The 25,578-nt window shown below is 50.6% G+C and overlaps 1 protein-coding gene across 6 annotated transcripts in view; it reads right to left on the reverse strand.

Moving 5' to 3' along the window:
- The window catches only part of Rgs3 (regulator of G protein signaling 3), a 127,021-nt gene that overhangs the window by 2,912 nt on the left and 98,531 nt on the right, over nucleotides 1-25,578 (reverse strand). For 5 of the 6 annotated variants that reach the window (XM_008833499.2, XM_008833500.2, XM_008833502.3 and 2 more), the window contains 3 exons: nucleotides 10,901-12,220; nucleotides 3,289-3,350; nucleotides 133-234 (listed from right to left, as the gene is read on the reverse strand). In XM_008833499.2, coding sequence (XP_008831721.1) covers nucleotides 133-234; nucleotides 3,289-3,350; nucleotides 10,901-12,220 — 1,484 coding nt within the window. Of the gene's footprint in view, nucleotides 1-132; nucleotides 235-328; nucleotides 559-3,288; nucleotides 3,351-10,900; nucleotides 12,221-25,578 lie in introns of those variants that run through there. The other variant, XM_008833507.2, reaches the window with a different exon arrangement.

A 25,578-nucleotide genomic window follows, 5' to 3' on the forward strand; every position in this document is an offset into this window, starting at 1 on the left:
CCAACTCCCCTGATGAGAGCCTTCATCGCTCCACGGTGGGGACCCAGTACACAAAGTGCCTTCCCTAATCCCGCTGCCCAGCCCTGTTCCTCAAAGGTCAATGAGTGTCCCGGGGTGGCAGAAGGTACCTACTTGAAGGACTTCAACGTCTTGTCTGTTTTGCCGGCTGGCTGGGCCCCCGGAGATTCATTGCGCCGCCTGAAGATTGCCAGCTTGTTCTTCATGTCCTTGGCTCTAAGGGCAGAAGCAGAGACGTGGTCAGCCTGGCCCACACGACCTCTGCAAACTCGGGGTGCAGGAAGGCATGGGTTGGGCAAGGGGCACCTACTCCTTCATGGTGTGCCGCCTCTGTAGGTTCCCATTGCGTGTGAGGTACATGCCCCGGAACATCTCTGAAGAGCCCCCCACCTTGAGACCCAGGATGGTGTGCGCTCAGCACCCTTGGGCTCCTGCCTCCCTCCCGGGATCCTGGGCTGTGAGTGCAAATGTACAGGCGGCTGCAACCAGCCAAGGACTGGATTCTCTCTCTCTCTCTCTCTCTCTCTCTCTCTCTCTCTCTCTCTCGGTTTGCCAATCTTGTTAATTCACTGATTCTTGTATTGTTTCTGTTGTTTAAATGTCTTAATTTCACTCTGATTTTGATACCAATTTCCATCTAATTTTAGGGGATGGAATCCTGGCGGGATGACTGGACTCCCAGGCACAAGCCCGCTGGAACTCAGACAGGCGGAGCCAGGAAATAGGAGGAACTAGAGAGGAGCAGAGATAAACAGCGCTCCCGGCCAACCCAGAGAGGCAGCGTGAAAGGGGCATGTGTTTGCAAGGGACAGCCCCAGGGGCCCGCCCCTGGCAGAAAGCCAGACCCAGTTATTTGAGACTGGCCTTCCTGTTACCATGGCAATACGGGGGTGGGGGGGGGAGTGAGCAAATTGCTGAGCGGGAAGGAGGGAGGGAAGAAAGGAGGGAAGGAGGCTCTCCCCACCGGAGTGGCAAGACAGGCTATTTTTAGCCAAGAACCGTTTTTAGCCAGGCTGCTCCTCCCAGAGACAGATTTTAGCTTTCAGGAAGTTTTTGGTGAAAAGGGGTTAAAGATTTCCTGCTCTACTTTGCACCCCTGGTTCGTGGTCCCGTGCACAAGACAGCACCTAACAGCCTCTCCCAGGCATCAGACTGGGCCATCCATGAACATGCCGAAGGCTCCAAAATCTCAGTAGTTTTACGTTTTAATAACCTGAAGCACAAAGACAATAAACTTGAAAGAAGAAAAAGAAAACCCATCATTTTAAAGTTTACTTATTTTATGCATAATTTTGTAATTGAATATTTTTTTCATTGAACTTTTGGTCTTCACTTTAAGGGTATAAAATATTAAATGAAAGTAATGACTCCAATGGAGAATATATTATTAAAACTGCAAAGGCAAATGTAAATGAAATTTAAATCATTGAACTTTTGAGAGTTTGTGGCATTTATCCTTAGAAAGTTATTCAAGTTTAAATGGCTCCAGGACCTATGGGACCCTGTGTGGCACAGTACTTGCTGAATGTTGACAGCTCAGCTATGGGACCCATCAACGTGGGGTTCAGACCCAAGTTCCCCCAATCTGCTGTGTGTCCTTTGTCCAGTCTCCTAACTTCAGAAATCAAGTTCTCTATCAGGGATGACACTCCTGCCACCTGCTGGGGTGTTCAGATATTGCAACCTGTGTACAGTGCTTGGTGCGAAGGTGCTGGGACCTAGGACGCTGCAGTCACATCTGTCCTGGGGTCTGGGGTAGCTGCCCAGAGATGTGCCCCTGCTCTCGTAGGTTCTGAGTCCATGAAATAAGACTAAGGAGTTCAGGAACCAGCAGTCCTCTGGGTGAGGATGATAGACTCAACCCCCGCCCCCAAGGGACAGCAAGGAATAAAGCAACTTCCTGGGGCCTAGGGCATGCTGAGACCCCAAATCCAGTCTGGCCCACTGCCGAATGAAACACAGAAGCCCAGGACAGGGAGAAACTCCACTAAGCTCCAGCCTGCAAGCTGCCTCTAGGACCCTGGGCTCTTGCCTGTCTGTCCTCCCAGATACGCATATTTGAGGCTTTAGAGCCCAGTTCCCATTCACATGCTATCGGGGTTAGTCAGTTAACACATTTGTAAAATGAAGATAAGATAAATAAAAAAGAAAGTGCAACCCTAAAAAAATGACAAAGATTAAGTTAGATCGTCTATGTAACACACATAGAACGGTGTGGCATAATGGATGTTGACTATTGATATCAGGTGCTAAGAGTCCTTGCCTAAGTCTTGAGGAGGGTGAGTTTCAGGCAATCAAAAGACAGTGCCCACTTTGAGAGGAGGCTAGAGTGGGTGGGTACAGGGTACCTCTAGCACTCTGGGCATCCACCCTCCATCACCATCTACTGCTCCCCCTAGGCACCACCCACAGCAGCTTTGGTCCTGTATGGATGCCCCTCCTCGCCCTGTCCAAAACTAACTAAGCAGGCAGGGTCGGTCAAAGGATCACTCTCTGTACACTTCACAGTCTGGCTGCAGAGTGAGAGGATCCTATGGATGCTGCTGAAAATGGGGAGTCAGGGGGGCTATGGAACCTGTAGAAAAGGGTTCATAGGCTAACCAAGGTTTGGGCCGGGGAAGAGAGTCACCGAAGACATCTGGGAAAGACTCCTGTCCTCTTCCTCCAGGTCCAGTTCCTGCTTATCAGTGGGTGCTACTGAACCTGAAGGAAGGTGGCCCCCAGAGGTGGTGCTCCCTCTGCAGGGCATGACCCACACAGCCTTCTCCCCAACTGTGCTACCCCAGTCTCCAGGGGCTCAAACCTGGAGGGTGCCAGGAGACCTAAGGAGAAGCCCCTCAATCCCTCACAACCCACAGATATCTTGTTAATTGGCTGGCCAGAAAGGCTGACGGAGCATGGGAGAGCTTAGCTGGGCCGGCAGCGCCCCCTCCTGGCAATGCATGAGACTGTTAGCATTCAGAGGGGACTTGTCATTTCAGCCCTCTCTCAGGCCATTCGAAGGTTCTGAGAATGCCAGGGGTTTTTCCATATCACAGCTTGGCTCAGAGGCTAGGGCTACTTGGCTGCACCTCTGGTTCTTTGCCTAGCTCTGAATGAGTGTTGAAGATCCCACTGTTCTTAGTGTCTGTGGTGGGCTGTGGGTGGGGCTTGGGTGTAGCCCTTTCTTGTCCCCAGCCAACCCCCCACCCAAGAGAGACCAGTCCTGGGGTGGAGGAGAGGGGTGCTGGGAGTTTTCTGGGGCAGGGGGATGAGGTCTTCCCAACCTACAGGTTTTTGCTCTTTCTTTTCCGGGAGGCTTCATCGTCATCCCCAAGGTCAGTCCCACTCATCTGTGGAGAAAACAGACACAATGCCACTGAGTATCCAGGGGCTGGTGCTCAAACCCAGGGCACAGGGTCCATCAACCTGTGCAACCAGCCTGCCCAGCCATGCTCCATCTCTGGCAGGGTTCCCAGACTAAGCAGTCAGCCTCTTCCTGGTTTGCTGGAGAGAAGCAGAGGGACATCACTGGGCACAGAGTATCACTACCAGCAGCCAGGCTGGCAGGTGAGCAGGGCTCCAGTCAGGTTTCTACTGTGTGCCTTAGCCAAATGCTGCCCTTTCTGAGCCTCCATTCCTCAATTTTTGAAACCAAAATCCTAATGACTGGTTCAGGATTCAGGGTTGAAGGGGCACCTCCCTTGCCTTAAAGTATTCCAGGGCTCACAAGCGCCCTTGGGACAACATCTGAACATCACAACACATGGCAGATCTTGGGATCTGGCAGCAAGTTTCATGTTAACATCAGTTACAACACTGTTAGTTGGTCTCCAGCCCAGTGCCTCTGTACCAGCCTAACAGAGCAACTTCTGCCCTGTCATCCTCATCCTTTTTTAACTCTCCCACTTCCCCACCCTCTGAGACTCAGCTTACAGTAAAACCTAGATTGAGAGATCTCAACCAAGCAGCTCAGATGCTTCTGTCCCCAGGAAACCCTCCCTGACCGTAGAGCAAAGCTGTGCCCTCTCTACCTCTTTTAAGGTCCTCACCACACCCCCAAATGGCTTGTTCCAAATTCTTGGCTCTGAATTTCCCAAAGCACGTCTCAGTCATCCTGATCACCTTCATAGGACCAGTATGGTAGGAACACGGTAAGTCAGGTTTGTCGAATGAATGAATGCCTCTGAGGAGGACCATGCAGACTAGGGGAGACACATCTAGGAGTCCTCATTGCTGGATCCAGGGCCTGCAACTTGGTATGACCCCTTCCCTTGTAAGCTGTGGATTCTACTGGCCCAGATTCCCTGCATTTGCCTGGGCTGTGTCTCCTACAGGTGAGGCCCTCTCTCCTTGTACCCTCCATTTCTTCCATGCCTCGCACTCCTCTTTCTCTTCTCCAGACCACTGCAGAACCCCACCATCTAGATAGAGGCCATTCTCCATCTTGTGTGCCTTTCTGGTACTGAGCCTCCTCCTCCAGGGGCACCCAGGGCCCTGACACTGCTATCCCAGGGAAGGAGCCCGGGCTCTGCTCTGAGAGGACAGAAGAGCTGGAGTTGGGGTGGATGGACTGGAATCCATGTCCCAAGGCAGGGCAGAAAGCCACCAAATGTGGATTTCAGCGGGACTTCCCCAGACACCCATCCTGAGCCTCAGTTTCTTCATTTGTAAAGATGGGCTAAATCTTAAAATGCTGTGTTCTTTATTCTAGAATGAAAGCATCCTTATTCCAAATATGGCCAGCAGGGGAAGCCACTGGCCGGGAGTGTAGTACCCACCTGAGGGAGAGAGGAAGGAGGATGGATAGATGGATGGATGACAGCTTCACTTATGGAGCTCATGTTATAGGACAGGATTCTGGAACAGGCCTAAGGTAGGTTCTGTCCCATTAATCATAGTTCACAAAGTAAACAGGCTCACTTATTTGCCCAAAGGACACGTGGCATTAAATGACAGTTGTAATCAGCCTAAGTCAAGGCCTGTCCACCAGAGGGTACTGCCACTGAGTGCCGGGATGGCACATTGTACATGTTTCCAGGGAAAGACTCAGTAAAGGCTGCCTGCTTCCTGAGCCTGCTGCCCCACCAGAGCAGGAAACGTGTGTGTACGTGCACCCAGAGCAATACACCAATATGGTGTGGGGCCAGCCCTGAGCATAAGTCCTTGGGAATTTCTTGACCTCTCAACTTTTTTTTTAATTGATTGATTTTTCTCTTATGTGTATGAGTGTTTTGTCTGCATATATGTAAGTGCACCACATGCATGCACCAGAAGCCAGAAGAGGGCATCAGATCCCCTGGAACTGGAGTTAAGGACAGTTGTTAGCTATTACATGGATGCCAAGAACTGAACCCAAATTCTCTGCAAGAGGAGCCAGTGCTCTCAATGATTGAGCCACCTCTCGAACCCCTTTGGTTTTTTGTTTTGTTTTGTTTTGTTTTGTTTTTAGTGACTGCCCAAGCCTAGTGCAGCTACCCTGCCAGGGCAGGCAGATCCACCAGGATAGAGTCTGGTCACCATCCATAAACAGTCCTGGCACTCCTGGTCCCTTCAGTAGCTCAGCAACACAGTGTTACTGCTGTCACTCCACACAGGCACAGGCTGAAGTCCCACCAGACTGGCTCAGCAGTGCTTGGAGCCCCCACCCGTGGGAAAGGACCAACGGAGCTGGGCTTCCTCCCATTCTAACCTTGGCTTCCGTACTTTATCAGCCCCACACAATGGGCCTGGGGACCACTCCCGCCAGCCACCACCCCCAGTCTGTGCACTGCTGGGAAATGGGCTCTTCCTTCCACTACTAGGGGGTGTGTGGGGGGGTCATCTTCAGTAAGGACCAGTTCAAGCCCAGGAACCTGACAGAGGGCAGGGCAGCTTTGATTCCGGGACTAGTTGCTTCCAAGCTACTAGAAAGGGGCACTAAAGAGTGGGAGGGTTTGTGGTCAGGAAGACAAAAGCTGATGTAGAAGGGCAGGTTGAGATACACCCACTGGGCTGCATTAGGCCTTGGGAGGTGCCAGCATGGCCCCCAAGGTTTTCTTCCTCCAGCTTCAGCAATGCCTGTTCAGGGCCCAGCGTGCAAAGAGAAGCTCCTTCCACCTGCCATCTCTGTCCTCCATGACCCTACGCTGCTGAAAGGTGACAGAGGTGAGCCCAGAGCACTCCCAGAAGGGATCCCCGGGGCCTGCCTGGCCTCACCCTGCCACCTCCAGGGACTGAGAGCTCACACTGCCTCTTGGAATAATAACTATAATTCGTATTGTCATTACCACTATAATTATAGTCATGATTAAGAGTGTAGCTTCTAAACAGCCTGGATTTGAATCCGAGCTCAATCACACATTAGCTAATTGACCTTAGCTGTGTTCCATCTGCTCTTCATGCCTAGTTCCTTTATTGATAAAATGAGGATCCTGACTTGACCCACCTAATAGGGCTGTTGTGAGTCAACACAGGCACAGGGGTGGGGTGGGGGGTGTTCAATACCCATCAGTCACTGCCAGGCACTATGCTAAAGTGTGCGGGCATGTATCGTTTAATTTAATCCTCCTGATTCTAAGAACTATTTGCTGGTATTTCTCACAGTTTGCAGCTGAGAAAACTGAGGCCCAGAGCAGCACGGTAACTTGCCAAGGTTCTTTGAGCTGGTAAGAGGCAAAGAATTCGGAGTCTGGCTTCAAAGCCTGGTGGGGGTTAAGGGATCCTCTGTGAGCAGGGCCCCAGATGGTTTCCCCTTTTGGGCCTGGTCTGACTGCTTGGATCATGTGGAAACATTGGTCTAAACACTAAACTTAGACACAGGAAATATCTTCTTTAGGTTTTTTTGTAAGTGGGAGCCTTGAACATGTAATCCAACCCTGAAGATGAAGGGCACTTTGAGGGCCTTTTGTCTGACCTGTGACCTTAGCCTAAAGCTTAGTGAGTTCAGCGGTCTGACATCCTCAGGCCTTCCCTGCTAGGGAAGGAAGGATGCATGGCCAAGGAAAGGTCACCACCTATGCTATCCTCCCTGTCAAAGAAGGGCCAGACCAGGCTGGGGTGCAAGTCAGTGACAGCTCCTGAGCCCAGACGCTGAATTTACGCAGTGGGAAAGCCAGGAACATGGCAGGTGCAGAAGCTGACTACTGGATTCACTCTGCTGGGTCTCTGGGGATCTGGCAGCAGGGGGCGCCATAAGCCAACTTGGCTTCACACAACCACTGCCTAATCTCATCGCTCTCCCACTCTCTGGGTCCTCAGTGACCCAAGTGTGAGGCCACCAATGTCAAGCAGGCCTCCTCTAAAGATTGTGGTTCTAATGTTATAACTCACAACAGAATTCACTCAGGACACATGTGGACAGGATGACAGACAGCAGCAGGGCAGGGAGGACACTGGGACTGTCACCCTGCAGAAGGCAGCATGTGCTCTGATCAGGCACAGCTGGGCCACACAGTAGCATGCATGACTAGCCTTAGGGTCATATCAGCTATGCCTGGTCTTTCTAGGTCTCACAGTATCACAAGATCTCTACCGCATGCTCAGGGCCTTGAATGTCCCTGGCACAGCTTTCTATGCACTGCTATCTTAAATACCTGTACCAATCCCAGGAAGGCTTCACAGTCCCATTTGACCAGGGGAAACTGGAGCTCAAAGAAGTGACTTGAACAAGGATTCAGAGCCAAGGAGGAGGGGGAGCTGAGCTTTGAATGGGTCTGCCTGTTTCCAAAACTGACGATTGTACCCCTCTCCTCTTGACCCAGGAGAGCCAGGCCTAAACCAGGAGCTTGCTGCCTCCCCCTCTGTCAGCTCTCTATCAGCATAAGATGTGCAGAGTTGGGGTGTAGACTGTGCGACTCACTATGTGACTTGGGACAAAAAGTCTCAGCCCCTCCCTGTAAGAAGAGCGCTAGTCCCAGTGTGTAGCTCATGCCTGTTATCTCAATACCTGAGAAAATGAGGAAGAGAATTGCCATGAGTTTAAGGTCACCTTGGTTATATAGTAAGCTATATATACAGTGTGAGAGCCTGTCTCAGAAAAAGTATTAGCAATATTATGAAGCTGTGAAGGACAGAAAGACTATGGTGATACTTTGCACATGGGGGTAAAAGTTACTAGAGTTGCTCCTGCTGTCCTCCCTGTCCTCCTCCTCTTCCTCCATCTCAGCAACATGATGACCACTCACAGAGCACCCACCAGGAGCCGAATGCTAGACCTGCCTGAAGCTCCTGCACCAAGCTACTTAACCTCTCAGCAACCCTCTGCAGTATTATTACCATATCCACTCTCCATTGAGGAAACTGAAACTTTGCCCTCGAAGGGCAAAGGCTGGCCCTTCAAGGCCCACCACCAGTGTGGGATGGTGCTAGACCAGGTGCTTATGCAGTAGTCTGGGTTTCATGGCCCCTTGCCTGGGATGAGTTTCCAACTGAAGCTGAAGGCAGGAGGGGGCAGGATAAGGATGGTGAAGGACTCAGAGCCTAATAAGAAGTCACATGGGAAAGTGGCCCCCATAGGGCTAGGGTCAGCTTCTGAGGGTCCTGGCAGCTCAGTCACTCAAGCCTAAGAAAGGAAGTAACAAGGAAGAAGTAGCAGTGGAGAGCTGGGAAGGGAAGGAAGGAAGCAGGGGGACATTCAGACACCCAAAGGAGAAAGGTGAGGCAGGAGGGAGCTGGTCTAGTCCTGCGAGATGCCCAGGTGGAGGCATCTGTCCTTGGAAACTGGACTCATCTAAACTGAGGAGCTAGTTGGAATGTATGCACAAATGTGTGTGAGTTTCTCTGCACATAAATATTTATATTGGCACAAGGGTGGTAGAAGGAATAGAATGGGAAAGGAGACGTCTGGTAGGGGTCAGGATCAGGAGGCTCAAGGTAGATGGTTGGGCCCATGGTCCTCAGCTGCCCTCTAGAGGAGTGGCCAGGCCTGACCTAAGCGAGCCTGAGATCTCACTGTAATGAAACAGAATTATTGGCTGTCTCCTGTTGTCCAGTTGCCTCCAGGGTGGTAGTGGTGGCAATCAAGCTTGGGCAAATATCTTATCCTGAGAGGCAGGGTCTGGATACCAGCCCTGGAAATTCTAGTTCCAGAGGCCTGGGCTGGGGGACTAGAAGCTACATGTGAATAGTCTGTCCTGATGATGTCAGAATAAACGAAGCCTTGAGGACTTACAAATGAGGAAAGAGCCAACCCAAAACCTTCAGGATTTAGTCCTAGTTTCTAGGCCTTTCAAAGTTCCGGCCTGACCATCTTTCTGCAGAAATTATCTTTCCAAGTGCCAGGTCTGTAGCTAGTGTCTAAGAAGCTGAGAAGGCTTTGGAAGCCACATCCCAACTTGGTGGAAAAATATGCTGGAATCCACTAGTGATGTCCGCCATAGGTTTGGAGAGGGAGTGGCAGCACACATGCCACGTGTCTGCACTTTAGGAATACCTTGCTTTAGCCTCATCCTTGGTTTATTCTAAGTCTACTTGACCCTCCAGGCCCCACTGTGGGCATCTTTCTCCCGAATCTTCCCTGAGTGCCCCCAGACCCTCTGGAGGGTGGGTCTTTCCCGACCATTCTGATCTTTGAGCATGGGCTGCATTCCCACCTAACCTTCCACAGTTGTCATAACAATACCTTGGCACTGCAGATGTGCTTCAAGTGAAGGAGCAAGACCAAGACACCCCAAGGGCTTCCTCCAAAGTGCAGTGTCAATCATGTCCTCAGGCCCCAGGCTCTTCTAGTTCATCCTCTCCCTCTCCAGGACACAGAGTGCTATTAAGGCTTAGAGGAGTGGGTGACTCACTCAAGGCCACACGGTAGGTAAGGGATGAAACTCAGGCTTAAACTAGCCACAGTGCAATTTGTTCTGTTAGGCTGAGTTCTCCTGCCTGGCTAGGAATGGTCTCACTATTTCTGCAGCCCTTTCTGTGGCGCTGAGCACAGGGCCTGGTGCAAAGCAGAAAACCCATAAATATGTATTTGCTTATTTCTAAGTATCTGCATGAGACAAACAGCATAGCACTTAAGAGCTCTGACCCTGGAACCATATTCTACTTCTGGTTCAGAAATGTGTAAACCGTAATCTGGATCAAATTAAAGAACTTCTCTGGGCCTCAGATTTTTCATCTGTAAAATGGGTACAAAATGCTCTTAACCTCATAAGGCTGTTGGAAGAATTAATGAATTAATGCAAATTAGCATAATGCTAGCACAGAATAAATACTTGCTGTCTTTGATGGTAGTTGACAGATTTCTAGACTGAGAAAGCAGATCTAAATTGTATCATTCTCTCTCTCTCTCTCTCTCTCTCTCTGTGTGTGTGTGTGTGTGTATTCAGACATGAGTGTGCCACATGCATGGAGACCAGAGGACCCTGGATGTTGGCCTTGTTTGAGATAGGGTCTCTTATGTGCTGTTTTCTGCTGCTTACACCAGTGTAACTGGCCTGTAAGCTTCTGGCAATTCTCATGTCTCTGCCTCCCATCTTGCCTCAGAAGTGCTGGGATTACAGAGCCCCCTACCAGGCCCAGATTTATGTGAGCTCTGGGGATTCAAATTCAGTTCCTCATGCTTGCATGGCAAGTGCTTTACCCACTGAGTCATGGCCTCAACCCTGTAACCCTATTTTTCCAGCTACTATTATCTCAGATCTTGTAAATCCGAAGGCTTAGCGTCCTGGGCTAGATCATGCCTTTTCTGTCTTCAGCAGAGACCAGAGGACAATGGATCTGGGGAACCAGAACTTCTAAGCATACAACCCAAGGATGAGGTCAGGCTCTGTTTTCTTAATGTCTCCAGGCCTCAATTTTGTCTTCTGCCAAATGGGCAAAAAGTTCATTGGAAGGTCTCCTGAGAAGCAAGGGAGAGTCAGGACACTCATTCTTTCCCCATAGCCATTAGATCTGCCCTCTCCCATCTCATATCTCATGTACCTACCTTCCTCCCACTTCCTCTTCTTACCTTCCGGTGTCCAGTGAAGAATAGAGAAAGGTGGTGCATGGAGCCTCCATTGCGACCCAGTTCTTTTTTGAGGGTGCGGGGTGAAGGGATGGCCCAAGTGGATGTGGTGCCCTCACCATCTGAGCAGTGTAAGGTAGTGTCAGAGGCGAAGCAGGACCCACGGGCCTCCTGAAGCAGGCTGCCCTCACTGTGTGTCCGGCGTCGGAGCGAGTTTTGTACTCGCAATGAGAAGCTGCCCTCAGCACCCTGGCCAGTCTCGATGAGGCTGCTGCGCTTGGCCTCACTGTGCTGTCCGTAGTTGTCATCACTAGTGTCCTCCTCTTCCTCTTCCTCCCCCTCCTCCCCTTCTTCTGCCTCTTCTGCATCCTCCTCCTCGCCAGAGCTGCCTCCATGGGCCCCAGGCTGCTGGGTGTAGGCGCTATCTAGCCGGACCTCAGGGATCACGAAGCTAGGTCTGGAGGGTGGAGGCACAGTTGTGGCTGCTGGTAGCTCCCCAGAGCTAGTGGTCTGCTCAGCAGGAGCCTCTGCTGGCAGGAAGCCCTGGCTGGGAGGCGAGTCTTGAGAGGATGAAAGGTTCTGGGCAGAGGCTTCTGCAATGGCAGGGCGGTCTTGAACAGACTGAGGCAGTGAGTCTTGGCTGAGAGTGGATTCTTGACCAGCTGGAAGGTCTTGGCAAGAAGGGAGGTCTAGGGCTGGAGGGGATCCCTGGCCTTGTAGAGAGTCCTTACTCTTCAGAGTTTCTGGGCCTGGAGGGGACTCTTGACAAGTAGTTGTGTCCTCAGTGGATGGTGACTCTGGGCCAGGAACAGCTTCCTGTCCTGAAGAGGGGTCCTTGCTGAATGGGAGGTCTTGTGCCAGAGGTAGCTCCTGGTTAGGAGAGGGGACCTTGTTGAGTATGGGGTCTTGTCCCAGAGGCAGCTCCTGGCAAGGAGAGGGGTCCTTGCTGGGTGTGGGGTCTTGTCCCAGAGGCAGCTCCTGGCTAGGAGAGGGGACCTTGCTGAGTATGGGGTCTTGTCCAGGAGGCAGCTCCTGGCTAGGAGAGGGGTCCTTGCTGGGTGTGGGGTCTTGTCCCAGAGGCAGCTCCTGGCTAGGAGAGGGGACCTTGTTGAGTATGGGGTCTTGTCCAGGAGGCAGCTCCTGGCTGGGAGAGGGGTCCTTGCTGGGTGTGGGGTCTTGTCCTGGAGGCAGGTCCTGGCCAGGAGAAGGGTCTTTGCTTGGTGTGGGGTGTTCAGCACCTGGCCCCTTCCCCTCGTCCAGGGGCATCTCCTTCTTCTCATCAGCCTCTGTCTCAAACATCTGGAGAACAAAAAATTAAACAAAGATGCCTCAGAGAAGGAGGCTCTGAGAGGCCAGATGCTATGCTAGAGCTGGGATAATGGGGGCTGATACCAAAACCAGAACCCTACAGTCAAGAGTACCAGATGGAAGCCCAAGGGTCCCCTTGGCTGGACTCTAAGGGTCCCACCCTTGTCTCCTGGCTTGAAACTTCTGCTCTATCCACAGTACACTGGATAATAGAGGAGAAAAGCATGTATCTGGCTCCTGCTGGTTTTTAGGAACTATGCCTGCTTAGGCTCCCTTAGGGAGCATCACTACCCTCAGTTGCCTGTACAAGTAAAAGAGATACCAAGAAGTCTCTGCTTTCATGGACCAGAACAGAACCTAGCCCCTCTCTCTCATCTCCCAGGGCTGGAGCAATCAGTCAGAGTGTGGCAGAATCCTGAATCTCGCCAGAGGGTCTCTCCACCAGAACCAATGATTCAAACAAAAAATCTGAGTGAATCATTCAAACAAGAATTTGTTCTAAATGTTAAGTGTATATTCGAAACCAGCCAGCTGGAAGGAAACCAGAGATGTCAAATATTGCCCAATGTCACAGGCACATAGAACCTCACTAAGGGATCATAAAAAAAAAAAAAAAAAAAAAAAAAAAGAGAAGGAAGGGAGGAAGAAAGAGAAAGGCATTTCCTACCTCGCACACAACAGAAGGATCCCTGGGGATTTTTGCTGGGTTCTGACAGTAGATCTCATTTGCAAAGGGAGAAATAGTCCCAAGATAGGAGTGTGAGGCCTTGCTGTCTCACAGGAGGTGGGGCCCAGGGAACATCTGAGTTTCGAGGGTGCTGCAGGCAGGCATGCTCATCAGGAAGCAGGCCTCACGCTTGGAATACTGAAAGTAGACCTAGCTAGAGTCCAGGTTTCATTCTTCAGCACAGAGCAAATGTTAGAGGAAGACCCCAGACACACCCTGAGAAGGTGCAGATGCACCAAAGTGTGTGTGTCATACACAGTGGCACAGAACCTCAGCAACAGTAGCCCAGAATTAGGTTCCAAGCTCTCACTAATGGTCATTGGATGGATGAGGAAACAGTGACCACTGCTGTCCAGCTGCCTAGGGGCTGAGGCCAACGCCTGAAGGGGATAGGTGTGGTAAAGTTCCAGCCAGCCTCTGGGCTGGGAGTTAAGTGAGTCAGCCATGGCTCAGGGCAGCTGCAGGGTGCTACACAGAGGTCAGAGGTCACACTGGCATCTGGGAGCACCAGAGCTAAAGTTGTGGGAAGGGTCCCTGCCTGAGACCATGAAAGCAAAAGTGCCCAGGTCGGCAGAGGAAGCGGAAGCCTCAGAGGACTCCAGGATGACAAAGCTCCAGTCAGGGAGGGTACCCCAAGGCTCTAGTTCCCAACCCAAAGATAGGGACCACTGACTCTGCATAACTTCCTGCCTGGGGAATCTTGCCAGCAGTCAGGAGGTGGCTACTAAGGGATACCTCAAAAGCCGAAACACTAGAGACCCCAAATTTCCATTTCATAGACAGAGAGGCTGGGGTCCCGAGGGGGGCGGGGGCCATCCTAGAATCACAGAGCAGGACCAGGTAGAGTCAGTCACCGGGCTTCCAGTGTCCACTTATGAAATGCAATAGCCTCTGTGCACAGGTGACAAGCCAGGAGAAAACACTACAGAAGCTCCTACAGGATATGTGTGGTGATGGCAGGCACGTTGATTTCAATGATAGATTAGAAGGAAATTCTGAACTCACAGGCCTCGAGCAGAGGCATACCTTCCCCATGAAACCTTAGAAGCAGACGGCCTCACGTCTAGAATCAAGACTGGCCACTGTGATCCAAGCCCCCTGCTCCAGAATACCTAGAAACTTAGGGGCTGAGCTTCAGCCTCTCCAACCTGTTCCGAACTGGAAACAAAGGCCCTCCACGGACAGAAGGGAAGCCTGCGGGCCCTGGACAGTGCCTTAGCAACTGACCCAAAGCCACCCCATACAATTCAGAGACTAGGCTGGGGCCAGAGCCCAAACCTTCAGGCTCCATTCTTCCCAAGCCCACTTTTAATCTCAGCCCAAGCCCCCAACCCATCACCCCACCGGCTAGGAAGTATCTGCATCAGGGAGAACAAATTACTCTAAAGGGAGCTCCCTGGTACCCCACATTGCCTGTCCCTGCCCCCATAGCCAGAGTTCCACCTGCCTCTCAGTCCTGGGGAAGGATGGAGGAAACAGCAGCCAGGTGCCCTGGGGCATAGCAGAGTGACACTAACAGAGGAGCTAGCAGGTGAATTTCCCCTTTCCTGGGGGGTTAGGGGCAGGGCCTAGGTTTGTCCCAGCAGTGCTGGTTGACAGAGCCTACCCTGTCCCCTTAGGGAAAGTGCAGGCCTCAAACCAGAAATGCAAGTCAGCCTGCCTGGGCCAACCCAGCCCTAGTCTGAGGCCAAACCAAACAAAACCAAGAGGGGAAATGCCCAGAGGGCCCTACCCTGAGGGACTAGCCAGGAAACCACCTGGGACTGAAGGGGCTCTCAGAGACCCTGGGGTTATATGCTTAGATGCCCCAGTCAGACTCTGACTTTGGTCCCGATGGGGCTGCTTTGTAGCTGTGCTACTCTGGCTGAGCCTGTCAACCTCTTGGAGCTTGTCTCATCTGGAGCTGAGCCCAGAGATGTCACACGGGACTCACAGGCTGTGGTTAGTTTCCTCATAGTGCCTTGCCCAGGAAACACACTGGATACAACGGTAGTTATTAGTAGTCTCATTTTAGACATGGGGATCCGAGGCCTGAGGTGGTGAGAGAATTACCTAACAAGGCAGAGACTCAGGCAGGATCAAGACTTCTGTCTCCTGTCCCAGGTCTCTTAGAAGGTGGGGTTCTATGGGGAAAGGGAGCAGGTTGTGAGCACTGCCTGAGCCCCATCTACTCAGAGCTAAAACTTTGCAGACAAGGTCCAGAGCTCACTGTTCTGTACCAAACTCCCAGGCAGGATCTGTGTGTATTGTGACCTTTGTGGGCAGGTTTGGTCGGGCCAGCGTTCCTAGGAGAGCTAGCTGGGCTGGGAGCAGCTTAAAGAAGTACTGTGGGGCAGCTACAGAAGACCTGAGAACCCCAGGAGTGGGAAGTGGCTGATATAGCAGAGAAATAAGGCAGGAGAAGAGATAAAGAGGGCGAGGTTACAGGATGAATGGCAGGTGTGGAAAAAACACTGGTAGAGCGGTCTACATGTCAGACCTGCTCTGGGCATTGCTGGGTGGATGTGGAGGCAAGGTTCATTCATTCATTCATTCATTCATTCATTCATTCATTCATAGGTTCTGGAGGACAGCAGGGAACAAATCAGACAGCCTCAGAAAAGCAGCAAAACAGAAGCTAGACAACAGGTGTAAGGAATATGCTGAACGCTCTAGTAAAGGAAATGCAGGTAGTTGGGGATAAACAGTTTGGCAGCTGTTGCGACATGTCAGGGTAATAGGAATCCAGTTGGGCTACCCCAGAGAGACCGGCCTGCCCTGACAAGGCCTTAGTACCCAGGATGATCTGCCGCTGGCCTGCCCTTCTGAGGAGGTCAGTATCTCTCCATCCATCACTTGTTTGGCTAGGCTGGACCAGGGTTAATTCTGCCGTTGTCTCGCCTGCTAGCAGCCACAGGAAATGAGCCAGGCCCTCTAAATGGAGCCACTGTCCAGGGCCTAATCAAATCCTCTCCCAAATGCAATCCAGAACTTGGAGCTGGCTGGAGAAGGGTGGCAGCGATGATGCCCAGAACTCCCGCTCACACCAGTTGTGGCTGCTGGCCTCAGACCCTCATCAGCTATTGGATTTAGGGGTTGGTAGTGGGCTACTGGAAGTGATTTGCCCAGTGTCACACAGCTGCTGACTTCAAAGCCAGCACTGTTGACCCCTGAGGCAACCTGGGGCTCTTAAGCTGATGAGTCATTGAGGCTACCAGATGCTGGGCACAGCATTTGCCCTCAAAAACCACTTCCTGCTCTGGAAGAGGGGGTGCTGGGGTTTGCCTCTGTCTCGGGGTGGCCTTTTCCAAGTCAGAAATTTTTTAGAAAGAACACTGGTTGAAAAACCAAAAGACGGGGGCTAGAGTCCTCCCTCCATCACTTGCCATGAGTGCCTGCTTTTCTCTGCCATGAAACAAGAGTGTGGATGCCTGCTGCCCTGTTTCAAAGGGCCAGGAAAGCACTCATGAGATCAGGATGTTGTCCAAAATAGGGAGAGGTCCTTAGAGCGCCTGCCTGGCCGTGGTCTTCCAAGTTTCATTTCCATATTGGCTGTCCTTTCAAGTGCTCCAGCTCCTTTGTGCCCCAGGCTTCTAGGTCCTTCGCTTTATACTGACCTCCACAAACCTGAACCACTTGGCCCATACTCGGCTTCCTCCATGCAGCTCCAAGACAGTTTTTCTAGGGCTGGCTTCTAGATACCCAAGGACTGGAGCCCCCACTGTTGCCTCTGCTACCAGCTTAGCCCTCCAGACCACTTTCTTCCAGCCCCCAGCTCCTCAGCCTAGGCAAAGTCTGGGAAGACAATAGCAGCCACTTCCAGTGGTAACAGCTCTGGATACTGAGCCTGCTTCATGGATCCCCAACTGGGAGACCTTGGCTTAGCCTTTTTATAACTTAGCCTCCTTAGCCATAATATGGGATTAAGAACAACTCCTTACAGCACTGATAGAAAAATAAATGAACTAACATGTGTTCAGAGTTCAGCACTGTGTGGCCACGCAAGTACCCAGTAAATGGTAGCCATGACCACCACCACAGCACTGTTGGGATTTAACCATGCCTGCAGAGTTCCTCGGAACTATCCACTGAGCCCTGCCCTACTTGGTCATAGGCTTCTCTGCCTGTCCATTGGGATCTGCTCCCTCATGTATCATCCATTTCTAGGCTGCAGCACCCTGTACACTTTTGCCACTCCTTTTGTAGCCCCTGAGGCTACATCCTACAGGTGGCGCTTCTCCCAAAAGAAATCTGCAGCCAAACACTCTTCTAGCTTCCCTGGATACAATAGAGAGCTTTCAGGTTAGAGGGGAAGGATGGACTCATTAACCAAGGTGTCACCCACAAAAGCACAAGATCAACACAAGCCATACCCTCCAATGTGATGGAGAGCTACAAGGTGCTGTGAGGAACAAGGAAGAGGACTGTGGAGAGCCCTTGTCAGTAGGATGATGTGAAGGGCAGGAAGGGTTCACTGGGAGGAAAAGGAAGCTTCAAATGCAAAGGACCCACTAGGAGCTCCTGAGAGTCAGGGCGGGCACCTGACATGCATCTCAGAAAGTGGAGCCTGCCTTTGGGGTATCCATTCAGCTCCACCAGCTCTCTTCCTGATCTTTCACTTACCCCACAACAACCCTGAGAAGAGTCACCAAATTCTCAGGATAGTCACTCATCAAATCTCAGGCAACCCTCAGGCAAGGAGGCTGAACACCTGGGACAGAGGGCAGCGCAGAACACTGTGCTTTCTGCTCAGGTCGCCTAGCCACTAGAAAATAAGGCTTATCGATTTTTTTAAAAAGAAGCCTTTCCTGTCAACCCCATCCAGATGGTGCTGAGCACCCAGTGGTAGCCTAGATCCCCCTGGCCATTTTCTGTGCTATGCTGGGGAAACGTGTTGTGAAAATCTGAACTTACCACTCCTGTTTAAAACTCTCACATGGCTCCTAGTGCCTCTCCAAGTCCAAATCCTATAGCGCTAGAAGATCCCGTGAGCCCCGGTTAGAGCCTCACTTGCAGGCCCTGGCTGGAGGACTCTCCTGCCCTCATGGTCAGGCAGGTCCTGCTTCCACTCATCAGGACCAGGCCGTAGCTTATTCCCGACCTCATCCCATGGAATTATTCAGCAAATGCCTACAGAGCCCAGCCACGTGCCAAGACCTATGCCAGGCACTGGAGTCAAACAGCAGCAAGATCCATTCCAGCCTCAAAGGTGCCAGGTCTGTGGGGGAGAGACTCAGATAAAGAGCAAGGCCAGTCTCTTCCCACCCCAGCCATGCCACTGGGCCTGTGGGAGCTGAGGCCGCAAGGGAGATAGATGGGACTTACAGAGGAGGGGATAGGGAACTTCAAGATGCAGTTGGATACAGTGTGGAACATTGGAGGTGATGCTGTGGTTCCATGGAGGCAGGGGTCTAGGTGTGCTGAGGAATTCCAACCTTCCCCAGATAGCAGTGTTTGGATTATAGGACCCTGTCCTAGCCTGTGTTCCACTCATCCCTCAGAGTTTCTTCTACTTACTGCTTTTTGACCTTTTGCAAGTTACTTGACCTTTCTGAGCCTGTTTCCATTTGAAAAATGGGGCCAATGATATTGACCTCACAGGGTTGTTGGAAGTGAATGAACATAAGCAAAGGACAGTCACCATCCCTGGTGTGCAACAGTGCTCAATTAACAACCCCAGCTCCACAGTCTCCAGCATGATCTGCTTCCATTATTTCTAGCCCCATTTCCCAATTCCTACACTGCTTTCAGGGGAAGATCCTGGTTCCTATACACACCCAGGTCCTGCCCTGCAGAGCTATGTATCTCCAGCTACAGCTGAGTCTCTTGTCCCATCCCATTCCTTCCCAGAGAGCCTTGCCCACCTCTGCCACTACCTCTGTGTACCCACAATACCTGAGGCAGGGCTGGGTAGAGACTGACCTGGCCTTTCACCTGAGTCTCTCCCCCAGAAACCTGTCACTTTCAGGGAAGGAATGAGTCTTGTTATTTGGCTCCAGAGCCTGACACAGGCCTTGGCACGTGGCTGGGCTCTGTAGGCATTTGCTGAGTAACTCTGTGGAGTGGGGGTAGGAAGTGAGCCAGGATCTAAACCTCATGAGCCAAAGCAGGGCCTGCCTGGGCCATGAGGGCAGCACAGGCCAGGCCCTGACAAGGGAGCCCAGAGTCCTCCAGCTGGAGCATTTAAGGGAGCATCCAACTGGAGCTTACAAGGACAGGCAGGAATAGGGCTTAAGGAGGTAGAGCTATCAACACACATTCATGTGGATGAATACACACACACACACACACACACACACACACACACTCCAAAGCGTGATCTCTCTCTCTCTTTCTCTCTCCTCTCTCTCTCTCTCCTATTCCATCATAGTTTTTCCTGCTCTTTTCGCTTCCTTTCTCCCTCCCTTCCTCCCAAGGATGCTTCCTGAGTGCCCACAGGCACTAAGCTCTAGAGATGTGTGCTGAGCTCTAGAGATGGAAGCGGGCAGTGCCACAGGCAGGGCCTGGGCTCACTCTGAATGGCTGGGCATAGAGAAGCAGGCATGCAACTCAGCAGGTGAGGAGGGTCACAATGCCACACACCCTGAAGACTCTCACAAACTCCCTCCCTCCCAAGACCCACTTCCAAGTGGGGCTTATCTGCGACATTCTACTCTAGGTTCATGAAACAACAGCAAAGTTCTCCTATGATAAAAGAGTATTTGTGAGCACTATGGTCACAAGGCTGGCATTTAGAAGTGGGTGGGGGAGCAGGGGTTGACTCCCATCTCCTAACCATGCGCTAGAGTCGATGTGCCACTGTGTAAATGTAAGGCCTGGTACACAGCAGCACGCAGCACACAGTGGTACCCTCTGATCACTGGTGGGTACCATGGGTCAACCTAAATTGAGCTTCATTAAGAAGCACTTTTTAGAACAGGAAGCATTCTGAGAGCCAGAGGTGGTGGAAAAGAGGCTCACTGTGCTGAAGAACTGGGGCCTAGAGACAAATCAGGGTTCAAATCTTGTCTCTGTCACCTCCAAGCTCAGTGCACGTGTGCAGCCTGCTTAACTGCTTTAACAGCCGGGCTTCCTCACGTGAAGCACGGTGATGCAAATACCAAGTCCCCACATCTCAGCAGTGCTGGAAGGTGATCTGCATTAAGCACGAGACATGGGCCTGGCCCATTGCAGGTGCTCAGTAAGCATCTGCAACATCTCTCATCATATTATTAGTCCCATCAGAGTCACCATCTCTGACATCATCAGCTCCCGCCCTGGCATCCAGTTCACAGACAGAACACTTGACACATTCTGATTCTTACAACAGCCTAGAACAGGAGTCTTTGTAGCTACATATTTCAAGGGAAGAAACTGAGGCCCACACCAAAGAAGGCCTTGGAAGCTGGGGAGGGTCCAGTCTGTGTCCAGCCTTCCCATGGCCTCAGTCATTCTAGCTCCCTGTGTGACCTAGGCCAAGTCACTCTTCTGCTGGATGTCATTCTCCCTAGGGTGTCTGTCCAACTCTGAATCTTAGCCAGTCCAGAGAGGTCAGTCTTGGCCTGAGGCATGGCTAGGCCTCTGTGAAGACAGCAAGGGCAGGGGAAACACAAAGCTCCCCTTTCCAAGATACTCCTGCCTTGTTCCTAAAATACCTCCACCTTCAGGGCCTTAAGGTACACTGTGGGCTCTGGTAGGTGACAAGGGAGGTGGACAGAAGGGATACTCTTTTGCCTGATGACACTGGAGTGACATCTGGACATTGGATTCAGCCACAGACCTGTAGTTGAAGGTCACCTTTCAAAGCCCCCGGCACAAGCCTGTCTCTTACCACATATGCTTCCTGTCTCTGGGAGAGGTGGTGCTGGGCTAGGTTTGGCTGAGTCTGCTCCAAACTTATCTTCCTGTCATACCCCTGTCATGGCACTTGTATCCCCTCAGTCTCACACAAACTTAAGCACAGTATTCCCCTGCTCCAAATGCTCCAGGATTAAGTCCTAGCCCCTGGAGATGGCTAAATCTGTTGATGGCATCTGTTGATGACCAGGTGCTTTCTGTGAAATGATATATGATCTCTCCACAGACCCCACTATCACCTGTCTCCTCGTCCCCAGTCCCATAGCCCCACAGTCAATCCAATTATTTACAGCTTCCCAGACACACTCTCTACACCTGTGTTCATGTGGCTACTCTCTAGTACACCCTCTCCTCCCTGTCCACCTAAGCAATTCACCCTTCCAAAGCTCAGCCCACCTAGTCACATACCCATGGGTGGGCCCCTTAACTTCTGACAGGAGTGACAATATCTCACAGTGAGAAAAGATAGTCTCTTTAATAAATTGGCTCTCTTCTCTGGCAAGATGAGTCTTGACTTGTACATCATCTATGCAGAAAAATCTATTTCAAATGGGTTTCAGATCTAAATATGAAACACAAAATGATTACAACCTCAGAAGAGAGTAAATTATCCCTCCATATCTGTGTTTCAAATCTGAAGAGTCAGTCGACCATGAATCAAAAATTCAAAAAAGATTTCATCTGTAGTGAAAATATACAAACTTTTCTTTGTCATTATCTCCTGAGTTGTTTATATAGCAACTATTCTAATAGTTTAATCTACTGTGGTCCACCCAGACGTAGCTGGCACATTCTGACCCTTACAGCCTAGCATTCTAATTGGATTGGATTTTAATTTTTTATTTAATTATAATCTCGCATTTTATTTGTGTGTGTGGCATGAGTATGTATATGTGTGTGTATGTATGTTTGTATGTATGTGTGTTTGCATGTGTGTGGGCATACATGTTTAAGTGAGTGAGCATTCATGTGTATAAGTGTCAAGGCCTGAAGCTAACACCATGAGAATCTTCCTCAGTCGGTCTTTTTATCTATCGAGGCAGGGCGTCTCACTAAACCTGGAGATGGCCAAGTCCCGCTGCTCTACTAGCCAGCTTGTCCTGGGGATCCTCTGTCTCTGCCTCCGGGCTGTGCTCTAAGGATCATGGGTGGTTGCTACACCTGCCTGATTTTTGCATGGGTTCTGGGATCTGAACTCTGGTCCTCATGCTTATATAGCAAGTGCTTTATCCACTGAGAAATCTCTCTGGCCCCTGAATTGGGTTTTAGAAGTAACCTAGAGATGACTTACAGTATACAAGAGCATGTGCATGTGATAAGTAGACACTACACCACTTCACAAAAGGGGTTTGAGCGAGGCAATGGAAAACGTGGGCAGTTCCAGGGCATCCTGGAACAAATCTCCCACAGATACCAGTACATCTATACCTTGCAATATACAAAGACACTGACCTCAACAAATACTCTCCATAAAAGAAAACCGTTAACAAATTGGACTCCATTAAAACTGAGAGCCTCTTCAAATATTTCTTGACAAGAATGAAAAGACAAGTCCTAGATTGGGGAAACATATTGGCAATGTGTTTAGCTGACAAGGAACATACAGCCAGATTTTTTTTTTAAAGCTCCCACAAACCAGTCAAAGAAAATACAAATAATCCAATGGGAAAGTAGGGGGAAGGCCTGAATAGGCACTTTTCCAAAGAGGTTATCCAAATGAGCAATCAGCATATGTAAAAGCCCACAGCCTAATGAGTCATCAAGGAAATGTAAATTAAAACCACAATTAGATATTACTGTATAGATAGTGTTGCTAAGTACAGGGAGCAACAGGCGCTGTCTTAGGTGGCTAGAAGGAGGTGTACTGACTAACGTCACCCTCTAGAAAATTGTGATGGCATCTACCAAGGCTACACAGCTCTACAAGTCAGTTATTGCAAACCTTAGGTCTCTCTAAGAAAGCATGACGGTGCTTCAAAAGACATGTTCCAGGAGCTCCCTACCCGGTGCTACTCACTATAACCCTGTACTGGAAATACCCAAAAATGTCCATCAAAAGAAGAATGGGTAAACTGAGGTATACAACATAGAAACACCAAACAGCAATGGGAATGAACAAAATAAAATGAGACAACACATGGATGGCTCTCATTATTAAAACACTGAAGGAGAGAAGGCAGCATGAAAGAATTCTACTCAAGGATTCTCTTTACATGAAGTTCAAAGTCAGTCAAGTAGTCAATGGAGAGAAATCAGGCCAGGGTTGCCTTTGAGATGCAGTGACTGAGGGGCACACTGGGAGGCCCCCAGGGTATTGGATGGGATGCTTAATTTCTTGACCTGGATGGTTGTATTCATTTGGTGAAAATCCATCCTCGCTACATTCTTGAAATCTTAGAGAAAGTATGCTAGGCTTCAATTTAGAAGTTTATTTTAAAGACAAACGAAAGCCCTCATCAGTGTCTCCTCTGGTCCTGCCTGAGCAGCGGTGGTTAGTTCTTTCCTCTGTAAGCACCTCAGTCTTTGTACACATCTCTAGCACATTCCAACTGTCCCCCCTCCAAAAAAAAAAACCTGCTGCCCTGCCTCCTGCTTACTGAACAAAGGCTTTCTATGTCCATCCCCCTGCCCTAAACACCTCACCTACATGCCTGCATTTAGCAACATGTAGACATTTAATGACCCATGAGGCAAGGCTCCCATCCATCTGCCAGGTGACCTGGAGTCCATAGGCATGACTCGCAATCTAAGAGCTTCTCATTTGCATCTCATTTGAATATTGAGGTTGACTGCAGCCTGAAGAACCAAAGGCAGGAGATCCTCAGTGCCTCACTCCAGGACACACACTGTGAAGTGAGGTCACTGCCCTCAAGTCCAGAGTCTACACCCCTACATAACTAGGCAGCTCTGACGATAAGGAGGAGCATGTGGCTGAACCTGAAGGGTAAGTTTTATCAACAGGCAAAAATCACATCTATGTAGAAAAGAAGCAGAGAAACTGGGCTACGTCTTGCTCTTTTTTATGATTTATTTATTTTTATTTGTACAAGTAAGTGTTATGATGGAAGGTAAGTGTACTGGTATGTGTGTAGTGCCCATGAAGGCCAGAAGATGATGACAGAGCTGCCATGTGGGTGCTGGGAATTGAATCCAGGTCCTCTGGAAGAACAGCAAGTGCTCTTAACTGCTGAGCCACTTCTCCAGCCCCTGGAATCTTGCTCTTTAGACAGGCAAGCTTCCATATAAGCAGACAGCCTCACTCCTGTACAAAGCTTCACTGAGGCTCCCAGTGTGGACAGGATGCTTCTCCAGGGTCTCCACAGGACCCACCACACCTCAGCATCAAAGTTGGGATGCTTCTATCTGTTACCTGCCAAGCCCTGGCAAGAGATTACAGACTTCCTTTTATGTTTACACCTCCAGGTCCCGGAAAGGGCATGGCACACAGAGATACTTAACAGGTATTATAGGAAGGGAAAGGGGAAGGGAGGGAGGGAGGGAGGGAGGGAGAGAGAGAGAGAGAGAGAGAGAGAGAAGGGAGGAAAAAGGACAGTACTAAACTGTTATTTGGACCAACTGGGAACTCCATTCATTGCAGTTGTGAAGTAAAGTTTTGGTGTCCTGGCTGGACATCAGTCCCAAGGCTTGATGAGGGGTGGCACAGTCATGCTGCCTTCCATTCTACAAGCCTTTCCCTAGCTGTCTCCAGTTCTGTCTCAAGGTTCCTACTAGCCATTTAACCCCAAGAGGCTCTGCCTAGCCTTTTCTCTATCCCTCTCCACAACCTCCTGCCACATGTCCTGGAATTCTCAAGATTCTGCTGTCAGACTAAGGCTAACCCTACCAAGAGGTGACACGGTAGCATGTGGTAAAATGCATGCCTAGTCCCAATCCCCTGTAATTTACCACAGAGCCAAGCCCTTTGTAAGTTGGGGGACTGAGTAGTTCTCTAGCAGCAGCCTGGGCCATCATGCCCAGAAGAATGAAATCCCAGGCCATTTAGAGCAGAAGGTATACCTGACAGCTCTCCACACATCTGCTGTGATGACCCAGGCTTCCACCAGAAGGAAGATGGCACCCTGAGACCAGCTCTCAACTCCTCGGTGCCTGGATCATCTGATCTCTCAGCTTGTGCTGTAGCTCTCCCCCTCCCCCATCCTACCCCACTCTGCTCACTAGTAGTTGTAGAGGGGGGTGTGTGCAGGCATTGGTTCCCTGGAGCTGGGCCCAGCTGGCCTGCCTGTGAGTGGCCCAACCTCCCTGGGCTTTGGGGCCAGAGCCATAAGCAGCCTTGTTTATCCCTAGGAGGAATGATGGTTTTCCCTGAGCAATGACATCTTGGAAACAGCCAGTCTCCACAAACAACAACAAACCTCCCAGCCGGGGCCTAGGCTGCAGCTTGCATGAGAAGGCTTCTACCCAGAGGAGCCTCAGTAAAAGGTCAGAGGCTGTTTCTCCACTGAGTTAGACCCTGGCCTTGACCCTAACTCTTAGAGTCCAAGAAATAAAGGGAATCTACAGAGAACCAGAAAATCCAGTGGCTAGGTCCAGTCCCTGGTTGATCCAAGGGAGAAACTGAGCCAGAAAAAGAGGTGTATCTGCCTAAGATCATCCAGTGAATGGATCTGAGACGATGCTGGGTCTCCTGGGCTTTCTCTACCATGCACATTGCTTTTCCAGAGAACAGCAGGCTCCAATCAGTAAGTCCAAGGGTCCAAAAAGGAGTATCCAAAAGCAAGAGTGTTCCAAGATGAAATCCAAGTATCCAGAGACATGAAGTGGAGAGAGACCTGGGCTGGGCAACCAG

The sequence above is a fragment of the Nannospalax galili genome, unplaced genomic scaffold (genome assembly GCF_000622305.1).
Source record: "Nannospalax galili isolate Female #2095 unplaced genomic scaffold, S.galili_v1.0 scaffold34, whole genome shotgun sequence".
Taxonomy (NCBI): Eukaryota; Metazoa; Chordata; class Mammalia; order Rodentia; family Spalacidae; genus Nannospalax; species Nannospalax galili.